Source organism: Hoplias malabaricus, chromosome X1 (assembly GCF_029633855.1).
Source record: "Hoplias malabaricus isolate fHopMal1 chromosome X1, fHopMal1.hap1, whole genome shotgun sequence".
NCBI classification, from domain to species: Eukaryota; Metazoa; Chordata; class Actinopteri; order Characiformes; family Erythrinidae; genus Hoplias; species Hoplias malabaricus.
Genome location: NC_089818.1, coordinates 1,482,829 through 1,495,053, shown reverse-complemented (window position 1 = coordinate 1,495,053; position 12,225 = coordinate 1,482,829). Strand labels below are relative to the sequence as shown.

At 44.9% G+C, this 12,225-nt stretch overlaps 1 protein-coding gene across 2 annotated transcripts in view; it reads right to left on the bottom strand.

The window, feature by feature from the left end:
• Positions 1-12,225, bottom strand: part of LOC136675388 (adenylate cyclase type 8-like) — a 64,690-nt gene that overhangs the window by 20,078 nt on the left and 32,387 nt on the right. For both annotated transcript variants that reach the window (XM_066651896.1, XM_066651897.1), the window contains exons 8-11: positions 8,351-8,451; positions 7,907-8,108; positions 7,060-7,152; positions 151-338 (exon numbers count right to left, since the gene is read on the bottom strand). In XM_066651896.1, coding sequence (XP_066507993.1) covers positions 151-338; positions 7,060-7,152; positions 7,907-8,108; positions 8,351-8,451 — 584 coding nt within the window. The remainder of the gene's footprint in view (positions 1-150; positions 339-7,059; positions 7,153-7,906; positions 8,109-8,350; positions 8,452-12,225) is intronic.

Sequence of the window (12,225 nt, the reverse complement as noted above, 5' to 3'; positions counted from 1 at the left end):
GGGGGTCTTGCACGAATTAATGCAAGAGGTTTTAAAATTATGGCTGATCAGTGTATTTAAAGGAACTCAGGTTTATTCATATTTATTCGGACAATAAAATAACCCAAAAGGAATGAGAAGAATAATGTAATATGGTGTTAGGATAAAAACCTGTGGTTGCCAAAGTTGTCGTAGCTGGAGATTGAGTCGTAGCGAGTGAAAAGCGAGTGATAAAACCCCTCCGTGAGCAGCGAGTAAACAGCGATCATCATCAGCAGAATCACTAGCTTCAGCACGGAATTCAGACGCAAAAACACAGCACAGGTCACCATCGCCAGCACGCCAGTGAACACGAAATACTGCGGATATATACGACAAACACTCTCATCAACGCTGAACACTGCAGAAAAGCACTTCCAAAATGATCAACAAACAAACTACTCAAGAAACCATAGACACAAATATTAAAATTAAACACTTCAGAAACAAATAACAAACACATCCACAGATATAAAACATTGGAAAATAACCAAAAACTCACCCTTAAATATAAAAAAAAACTTTGACATAAACAAATAAAACATTCTGCAGAACAAACACAAACATGGCTGCGAGCACTAAACACTGTAGAAAAAAACACCAAAAAACAAACACCCTGTGAAGCTGCAACAGTCCAGAAATGAGCCACAACTCCACGCACTCCTGTAAACACACAACACTGCAGAACCAACACACTCCTGTAAACACACAGCACTGCAGAACCCACACACTCCTGTAAACACACAACACTGCAGAACCCACACACTCCTGTAAACACACAGCACTGCAGAACTCACACACTCCTGTAAACACACAGCACTGCAGAACTCACACACTCCTGTAAACACACAGCACTGCAGAACCCACACACTCCTGTAAACACACAACACTGCAGAACACACACACTCCTTTAAACACACAACACTGCAGAACTCACACACTCCTGTAAACACACAACACTGCAGAACACACACTCCTGTAAACACACAACACTGCAGAACTCACACATTCCTGTAAACACACAACACTGCAGAACACACACACTCCTGTAAACACACAACACTGCAGAACACACACACTCCTGTAAACACACAACACTGCAGAACCCACACACTCCTGTAAACACACAGCACTGCAGAACTCACACACTCCTGTAAACACACAACACTGCAGAACACACACACTCCTGTAAACACACAACACTGCAGAACACACATACTCCTGTAAACACACAACACTGCAGAACACACACACTCCTGTAAACACACAACACTGCAGAACCCACATACTCCTGTAAACACACAACACTACAGAACTCACACATTCCTGTAAACACACAGCACTGCAGAATCCGTGCACTCCTGTAAACACACAACACTGCAGAACCCACACACTCCTGTAAACACACAGCACTGCAGAACACACACACTCCTGTAAACACACAGCACTGCAGAACCCACACACTCCTGTAAACACACAACACTGCAGAACCCACACACTCCTGTAAACACACAGCACTGCAGAACACACACACTCCTGTAAACACACAACACTGCAGAACCCATGCACTCCTGTAAACACACAACACTATAGAACCCACAAACTCCTGTAAACACACAACACTATAGAACCCACAAACTCCTGTAAACACACAACACTGCAGAACCCACACACTCCTGTAAACACACAACACTGCAGAACCCACACACTCCTGTAAACACACAGCACTGCAGAACCCACACACTCCTGTAAACACACAACACTGCAGAACCCACACACTCCTGTAAACACACAGCACTGCAGAACACACACACTCCTGTAAACACACAACACTGCAGAACCCATGCACTCCTGTAAACACACAACACTGCAGAACCCACACACTCCTGTAAACACACAACACTGCAGAAAACACACACTCCTGTAAACACACAACACTGCAGAACCCACACACTCCTGTAAACACACAACACTGCAGAACACACACACTCCTGTAAACACACAACACTGCAGAACACACACTCCTGTGAACACACAACACTGCAGAACCCACACACTCCTGTAAACACACAACACTGCAGAACCCACACACTCCTGTAAACACACAGCACTGCAGAACACACACACTCCTGTAAACACACAACACTGCAGAACCCATGCACTCCTGTAAACACACAACACTGCAGAACCCACACACTCCTGTAAACACACAACACTGCAGAACACACACACTCCTGTAAACACACAACACTGCAGAACCCACACACTCCTGTAAACACACAACACTGCAGAACACACACACTCCTGTAAACACACAACACTGCAGAACACACACTCCTGTGAACACACAACACTGCAGAACCCACACACTCCTGTAAACACACAACACTGCAGAACACACAGCCTCCTGTAAACAAACAAAACACTGCAGAACACACACACTCCTGTAAACACACAACACTGCAGAACACACACTCCTGTAAACACACAACACTGCAGAACCCACGCACTCCTGTAAACACACAACACTGCAGAACCCACACACTCCTGTAAACACACAACACTGCAGAACCCACGCACTCCTGTAAACACACAACACTGCAGAACCCACACACTCCTGTAAACACACAACACTGCAGAACCCACACACTCCTGTAAACACACAACACTGCAGAACCCACACACTCCTGTAAACATACAACACTGCAGAACCCACACACTCCTGTAAACACACAGCACTGCAGAACCCACACACTCCTGTAAACACACAGCACTGCAGAACTCACACACTCCTGTAAACACACAACACTGCAGAACCCACACACTCCTGTAAACACACAACACTGCAGAACCCACACACTCCTGTAAACACACAACACTGCAGAACACACACACTCCTGTAAACACACAACTCTGCAGAACACACACACTCCTGTAAACACACAACACTGCAGAACCCACACACTCCTGTAAACACACAGCACTGCAGAACTCACACACTCCTGTAAACACACAACACTGCAGAACCCACACACTCCTGTAAACACACAACACTGCAGAACACACACACTCCTGTAAACACACAACACTGCAGAACACACACTCCTGTAAACACACAACACTGCAGAACTCACACATTCCTGTAAACACACAACACTGCAGAACACACACACTCCTGTAAACACACAACACTGCAGAACACACACTCCTGTAAACACACAACACTGCAGAACCCACACACTCCTGTAAACACACAGCACTGCAGAACTCACACACTCCTGTAAACACACAACACTGCAGAACCCACACACTCCTGTAAACACACAACACTGCAGAACACACATACTCCTTTAAACACACAACACTGCAGAACCCACACACTCCTGTAAACACACAACACTATAGAACCCACACACTCCTGTAAACACATAGCACTGCAGAACCCACACACTTCTGTAAACACACAACACTGCAGAACACACATACTCCTTTAAACACACAACACTGCAGAATTCACATACTCCTGTAAACACACAACACTGCAGAACACACACACTCCTGTAAACACACAACACTGCAGAACACACACTCCTGTAAACACACAACACTGCAGAACACACACACTCCTGTAAACACACAACACTGCAGAACACACACACTCCTGTAAACACACAACACTGCAGAACCCACACACTCCTGTAAACACACAGCACTGCAGAACTCACACACTCCTGTAAACACACAACACTGCAGAACACACACACTCCTGTAAACACACAACACTGCAGAACCCATGCACTCCTGTAAACACACAACACTGCAGAACCCATGCACTCCTGTAAACACACAACACTATAGAACCCACAAACTCCTGTAAACACACAACACTGCAGAACACACACACTCCTGTAAACACACAACACTGCAGAACACACACTCCTGTAAACACACAACACTGCAGAACCCAAACACTCCTGTAAACACACAACACTGCAGAACACACAGCCTCCTGTAAACAAACAAAACACTGCAGAACACACACACTCCTGTAAACACACAACACTGCAGAACACACACTCCTGTAAACACACAACACTGCAGAACCCACACACTCCTGTAAACACACAACACTGCAGAACCCACACACTCCTGTAAACACACAACACTGCAGAACCCACACACTCCTGTAAACACACAACACTGCAGAACACACACACTCCTGTAAACACACAACACTGCAGAACATACACACTCCTGTAAACACACAACACTGCAGAACACACACACTCCTGTAAACACACAACACTGCAGAACACACACTCCTGTAAACACACAACACTGCAGAACCCACACACTCCTGTAAACACACAACACTGCAGAACACACACTCCTGTAAACACACAACACTGCAGAACCCACACACTCCTGTAAACACACAACACTGCAGAACCCATGCACTCCTGTAAACACACAACACTGCAGAGCCATTGCACTCCTGTAAACACACAACACTGCAGAACACACACACTCCTGTAAACACACAACACTGCAGAACACACACTCCTGTAAACACACAACACTGCAGAACCCACACACTCCTGTAAACAAACAACACTGCAGAACTCTCACTCCTGTAAACACACAACACTGCAGAACCCACACACTCCTGTAAACACACAACACTGCAGAACACACACTCCTGTAAACACACAACACTGCAGAACCCACAAACTCCTGTAAACACACAAGACTGCAGAACCCACACACTCCTGTAAACACACAACACTGCAGAACACACACACTCCTGTAAACACACAACATTGCAGAACACACACACTCCTGTAAACACACAACACTGCAGAACCCACACACTCCTGTAAACACACAACACTGCAGAACACACATACTCCTGTAAACACACAACACTGCAGAACACACACTCCTGTAAACACACAACACTGCAGAACCCACACACTCCTGTAAACACACAACACTGCAGAACCCACACACTCCTGTAAACACACAACACTGCAGAACACACACACTCCTGTGAACACACAACACTGCAGAACACACACACTCCTGTAAACACACAACACTGCAGAACCCACACACTCCTGTAAACACACAACACTGCAGAACACACATACTCCTGTAAACACACAACACTGCAGAACACACACACTTCTGTAAACACACAACACTGCAGAACACACACACTCCTGTGAACACACAACACTGCAGAACCCACACACTCCTGTGAACACACAACACTGCAGAACCCACACACTCCTGTAAACACACAACACTGCAGAACACACATACTCCTGTAAATACACAACACTGCAGAACCCACCCACTCCTGTAAACACACAACACTGCAGAACACACACACTCCTGTGAACACACAACACTGCAGAACACACACACTCCTGTAAACACACAACACTGCAGAACCCACACACTCCTGTAAACACACAACACTGCAGAACACACATACTCCTGTAAACACACAACACTGCAGAACACACACACTTCTGTAAACACACAACACTGCAGAACACACACACTCCTGTGAACACACAACACTGCAGAACACACACACTCCTGTGAACACACAACACTGCAGAACCCACACACTCCTGTAAACACACAACACTGCAGAACACACATACTCCTGTAAACACACAACACTGCAGAACCCACCCACTCCTGTAAACACACAACACTGCAGAACCCACCCACTCCTGTAAACACACAACACTGCAGAACCCACACACTTCTGTAAACACACAACACTGCAGAACACACACACTCCTGTAAACACACAACACTGCAGAACCCATGCACTCCTGTAAACACACAACACTGCAGAACCCACACACTCCTGTAAACACACAACACTGCAGAACCCAACATGCCAGTAAACAGCTGATAATGCAGGAATAATAGGAAACTTTACTGTACACAGAAAGAACAATGCAATATCCTCTAGAGGGTGTGTACAAAAACATGTCATTTAAATTAAAACTGTGTGAACAACAAACACGTCCAAGATTAAAAACTACTACAAATAACACACACTTCTATAAACAGGTTATAAACCGAAGAATTTTAAAAATACACCCAGAAATAAAAAAAAATACTACAAATCGTAAATAAGAGTCATGCCTTTAATAAAAAGAAAATAATAAAAGAACAACATTAAAATGTTAAACAACATGTAAAAATGTTAAAAAAAAAAAAAAAAAAAAAAAAAAAAAAAAAAATGCAGCACTAGAAGCAGAATTTGCCTTGAGTAATAACACGGCTCTGAGATATCACAGTCTTTAATTTGTTAAGAGAAGAAAGGAACGTTAGAAAGTGTGTGTGTGTGTGTGTGTGTGTGTGTGTGTGTGTGGTTTCATTTCTCAGTGACCTTTTCTTTTTACATAAATTAAGTAAATTCTGAGGAAAGGTTATTATGTCAAACTCCATTTTTTATGCTCACTTCAAGGTTATGTTTCACATAAAAACATCACATAAAGATAATATTCCGAATAAAAAACACGTTCATTACTAGCAACGAGCTCAGAGGCGAATCTGTGAACCTCCTCAGATTTAAATCACAACCTCAACTAGATGCTCCTCCAGCATTTTTCCTAAAAATGAAGGGCATTAATCAGGAGCTTGTTCTGTTTCATTGCAGTAACAGTCTCTACTCTACTCTTCCGAGAAGGCTTTACACTAGATTTTTGGACACTTTGTTGGCATTCAGTCATGAGGTCACTGAGCATGTCGACCTCAGGATCATGTCCGGCTGCTCCACAGCGTCCCGTTTAATGTGTTGTTGATCTACAGAGATGATGTACACAGTGTCCACGGTGTGTGCTGCTAAAGCAGATGGAGTTCCTCAATATGAGAGGGGTGTAGAAGATTTTGGACTTATATTAAGAGCTGTGATTTTGAACAAATAAAAGGGAGGGAAATAATGCACTGATATTATTGGTTAATATTCTTTTTTTTTTTTTTTTTTAGGACAGAAATCACCTAAGAACCGACCTCTGGGTAGAGGCAGCCAGGGATAGTGGCTGAAGCATCAAACGTCCCGTTCCTGAACACGTCCCAAATCGATTTATCAACGTTACACCACAACTAGAGAGAGAGAGAGAGAGAGAGAGAGAGAGAGAGAGAGAGAGAGAGAGAGAGAGAGAGAGAGAGAGAGAGAGAGAGAAAGAGAGAGAGTGAATGACAGAAAAAAAGAGAATAATCCAAAAGCACAACCAAGCTAAAATATGATCTTCCAAACATTGTAATTATGTGTAATATCCACCAGAGAGGTCTCCAAAATGTAGGGCTTCACTAACTCATGTATACACAGTGTCACTAAGAGCAGAGTAACCAGAGTTAACCAGAGCTTCGTGGAGGTGCTCTAATTCAAGATATAAAACTGACAAATAGAACAGTGGGCTGTTTGGCTTCATTCGTACAAGGACGTTTGTGCTGGCGAGTCTGAATACCAGTGGAGTGTAGTGCTGCATTTAGCAATAGCCTCAAAAAATAAATATCTGAATCTCAAATGATCTGAATAGCCCAATATTTGGGACCAGCATTACCTGTTATACTGACACCTGGTGGCCTGGAGTCAGAGCTTCTGCACTAAATATATCCCCCACGTGGGCGGCCTGCTCTATGCAACATGCACATGTGCAATATCACAACTCAAACTGGTTCAGGAGGCAGCGCGGCATTGAGTAGTGTTTCTGGAGCACAAACCATCTCAAAATAGCAATGTCAAAATAATAAATGATCACTTTCAATATAATTGTTTGTCTGTGTGTGTGTGTGTGTGTGTCAAGAGAGAGAGAGAGAGAGAGAGAGAGAGAGAGAGAGAGAGAGAGAGACTCACAATATTAATAATGGCAGCCAGGAAGTTGATGAGGATGGACAGGAGGATGACAACATTGCGAGCCATATAAGTCTCGTTCACCCAGCAACACGCCTTCCTCAGGACCAGAGGCAGACACTTGTAATCCTCTGCCGTCGTCACGACGACCAGACAGCAGTGCAGCAGGATGAGCACAGAGAACTGGATTACCATCGTTACCATCCTGCAGAACCATGGCCAACATAAAGAACCAGGGTTAAAGCCTGTAGTTTATTAAACACTTTATGTCCAAAAACTGTAGAGAGCTCTGATAACAAGTGAACCCTGCATCCGCTGTGGACAGCGCTGTAATGATAGAGAGCCAGCCAATGTTATCCTTTCGGATGAGCAGATGTCCACAGACTTTGAGCCTTGTAATGTACAAAGCCTTGTGTGTGTGTGTGTGTGTGTGTGTGTGTGTCTTACCTTGTAGATGGCAGTAGGCACTGTATTGCTGTAATGAAGAGGAGCACGATGAAGGCACACACCAGATTAGACTTAAACACTTCATCTCTCATCTGGGAGTACTGTATGAGAAAGTACACACACACACACACACACACATTCAGAAATAGAAGCATGTATATTCTCAATGTTTCAAAACACCCTATTCGTGGGCATCACTACACATGAGAAAGTATACACACACACACACACACACACAGACACAGACACACACACACAGACACACACACACACACACACACACAAAAACTCCTCCTTCACTCTCTCTGTCTCTGATTGGTGGATTAAAGAGAGGATGTGTGATGTCAGGGCTTGGAGGCAAAGGCAGAACAAACTAATTAAGCACAGTCAGGGTCTAGGGTCGGCGGGGACACTGAGGATGATGATGATGATGATTATGATGATGATGATGTGACAATGAAGATGGTATAAATATAAAATGCAAACTAACTTGGCAGATGCTGATTGGTCACGAGTAGTAAGAGGGTGGTCAGGTCATGGCCAGTGCCAGTCACTAATGTGCATTATTTATGAACAGAGGCAGGTGGCAGGTAGAGGGCCCTAACGCCACGATCCCATAAAGTCCGCGGTGCTGTGGCTAAAATACAGACTGCAGTGAATGTCTCAGTCCAGAGCTCTTTATGCTCTTTAAGTGAGTAAATGTGTGCTGTGCTCTGTACTCCAGTGACAAAAACAGCACGTTAAAAAACCCCATCACATCGCAGAGAAAACTGCACGTAAACAGAGGAGACACTCCCTGAGAACAGAAGGAGCAGTACTGCTGTTTGAGGTTAGCCAGGTCAGTGTTTTAACCCCTTCCTGTCAGTGTTTTAGCACAGCCGCTGGACTTACACGAGGAGTAATGTCATTAAAAATGAGACCCCATTCACTCTAAACACATTTGTTCTTTACGGAAGTTAGTGAAGACGACAAATCAACAATCATTTCGGCAAATGATCATCAGATTCATCGTCAGATTTCAGTGTCTCAGAGCTGTTCTCGGTCCTTCCATTATTAAAAAACAAAAACAGAAAAATAAAAATAAAAAACGATGAGACACTGATGTGTTACCGCAGTGTGTGTGTGTGTGTGTACTAAAAATCACAGCACCCTTTTTGCTTACTCATGACAACAACATGTCATAAAGAGACAGAGAGAGTGAGACAGAGAGAGAGAGAGGGAGACAGAGAGGGAGTGAGAGAGAGAAAGAGAGAGAGCACGAGAGACAGAGAGAGTGAGAGAGAGAGAGACAGAGAGAGAGAGAGAGAGCAAGAGAGACAGAGAGAGAGGGAAAGAGAGAGTGAGAGAGAGAGAGAGAGAGAGAGAGAGAGCGAGAGACAGAGAGAGAGGGAAAGAGAGAGTGAGAGAGAGAGAGAGAGAGAGAGAGAGAGCGAGAGACAGAGAGAGAGGGAAAGAGAGAGAGAGATTCACAAGAGAGTGAGAGAGGCAAAGTATGACATTAAATGAATAAAATAGAAAAAGAAAGAGAGAAATGGACAAGATGAAGAGGAGAATAGAGAACTAAACAGAAAGAGAGAGAGTGAGAGGGAAAGAAAGAGAGACAGAAGCAGCAGAGATGGAGTAGAGCTAATGAAAACGATGCTGAAAGAAGGTGATGTTGATAATGGTGATGATGTCATTGATGAAGTAAGTGATGATGTTATTAAGGATGTTATTAATGATGCTATTGATGATGTTATTGATGATGTCGATCATGTAACAGATGACACAGGTGAATGATGAAGAGCCGAATGGTGGGGTTTTGGGGTTATATGGGTTTTTTTTCTCTGTCTACCTTGTGCTCCAGTAGTGTCTCTCTAAAGGAGAGCGAGAAGGGGGTGATGTGCTGTCGCCGGAGTGTGTCTCCGCTGCGCAGTGCGATGGTGCGCTGCATGCGAGCGTTAATTTCCTGCGAGCCTGCGCGCACATGCAGCGCCTGCGCCAGGTGATCAGGGAGCAGGTTTATGGAGTGACGCGTGAGAGCAGCCAACGTCTACAGAGGGAAAGCACATGCAGCCTCCGTGAATGTGTGGGCGTGCTGGTGGAGGGTGTGTGTGTGTGTGTGTGTGTGTGTGTTCTGAAAGTTCATGCAAATTACACTGCAACATGTGAAATGACTTAGACCAGGATTCTTGAGCCTTTATCAGATAGTAATAAGGTTCCTTTTCAATTCCACAAAACCAGCAGGACCAGAAACAGTATTGGTGTGTTTGTGTGTGTCTGTGTGTGTGTTGCGTGTGTGTGTGCATGTGTGTGTGTGCTTGTGTGTGTGTGTGTGTGTGTGCATGTGCGTGTGTGTGTGTGTGTGTGTGTGGAAGAGTTCTCAAAAGAAATGGAGCTCCATCCTGTATTTCTGGGAGGGATTTCAGATCCTAACGTTTGAAACTAAACATCCAACATCAGCCCCTGACCTCAGAAATGGTTTTGTAGCTGAATACCATCAAATTATCACAGCAATTTACCAGGGTCTAGTCTGAGGGCTTCTCAGAACAGGAAACAGACTCCCTTGTAATACTCTGCAAGAGATACTTGCTGAGCACTTTACATTATTTACATCTTCATCCCTAAATTATTCAGATATATTTATAATACAGCATTCCACTTCAAAACTCTACTCTACAGATGGAGATGCATAAAAACATATACAAATAGCATATGACCCCCCACATAACCTTTAAATCATCTCTTGATTACTAATAATAACTTACAGAATGAAATGTTGTAAATAGTATTCATACTGTATTGGTGGAGCAGCAGGTAGTGTCTCTGTCACAGCTCCAGGGTCCTGGAGATTGTGGGTTTGAGTCCCGCTCCGGGTGACTGTCTGTGAGGAGTGTGGTGTGTTCTCCCTGTGTCTGCGTGGGTTTCCTCCGGGTGACTGTCTGTGAGGAGTGTGGTGTGTTCTCCCTGTGTCTGCGTGGGTTTCCTCCGGGTGACTGTCTGTGAGGAGTGTGGTGTGTTCTCCCTGTGTCTGCGTGGGTTTCCTCCGGGTGACTGTCTGTGAGGAGTGTGGTTTGTTCTCCCTGTGTCTGCGTGGGTTTCCTCCGGGTGACTGTCTGTGAGGAGTGTGGTTTGTTCTCTCTGTGTCTGCGTGGGTTTCCTCCGGGTAACTGTCTGTGAAGAGTGTGGTGTGTTGTCCCTGTGTCTGCGTGGGTTTCCTCCGGGTGACTGTCTGTGAGGAGTGTGGTTTGTTCTCCCTGTGTCTGCGTGGGTTTCCTCCGGGTGACTGTCTGTGAGGAGTGTGGTTTGTTCTCTCTGTGTCTGCGTGGGTTTCCTCCGGGTAACTGTCTGTGAAGAGTGTGGTGTGTTGTCCCTGTGTCTGTGTGGGTTTCCTCCAGGTGACTGTCTGTGAGGAGTGTGGTGTGTTCTCCCTGTGTCTGCGTGGGTTTCCTCCGGGTGACTGTCTGTGAGGAGTGTGGTGTGTTCTCCCTGTGTCTGCGTGGGTTTCCTCCGGGTGACTGTCTGTGAGGAGTGTGGTTTGTTCTCCCTGTGTCTGCGTGGGTTTCCTCCGGGTGACTGTCTGTGAGGAGTGTGGTTTGTTCTCTCTGTGTCTGCGTGGGTTTCCTCCGGGTAACTGTCTGTGAAGAGTGTGGTGTGTTGTCCCTGTGTCTGTGTGGGTTTCCTCCAGGTGACTGTCTGTGAGGAGTGTGGTGTGTTCTCCCTGTGTCTGCGTGGGTTTCCTCTGGGTGACTGTCTGTGAGGAGTGTGGTGTGGAGTGATGGATTTTTAAATCTTTAAAAGGTTCTTTAAATAATACTCCCACATCTCGTAAACACACACCATTCTTTATGGAACCTTTTATGCCAGCCCTCAAAGAACCCTTTTTAAGAGTGTAC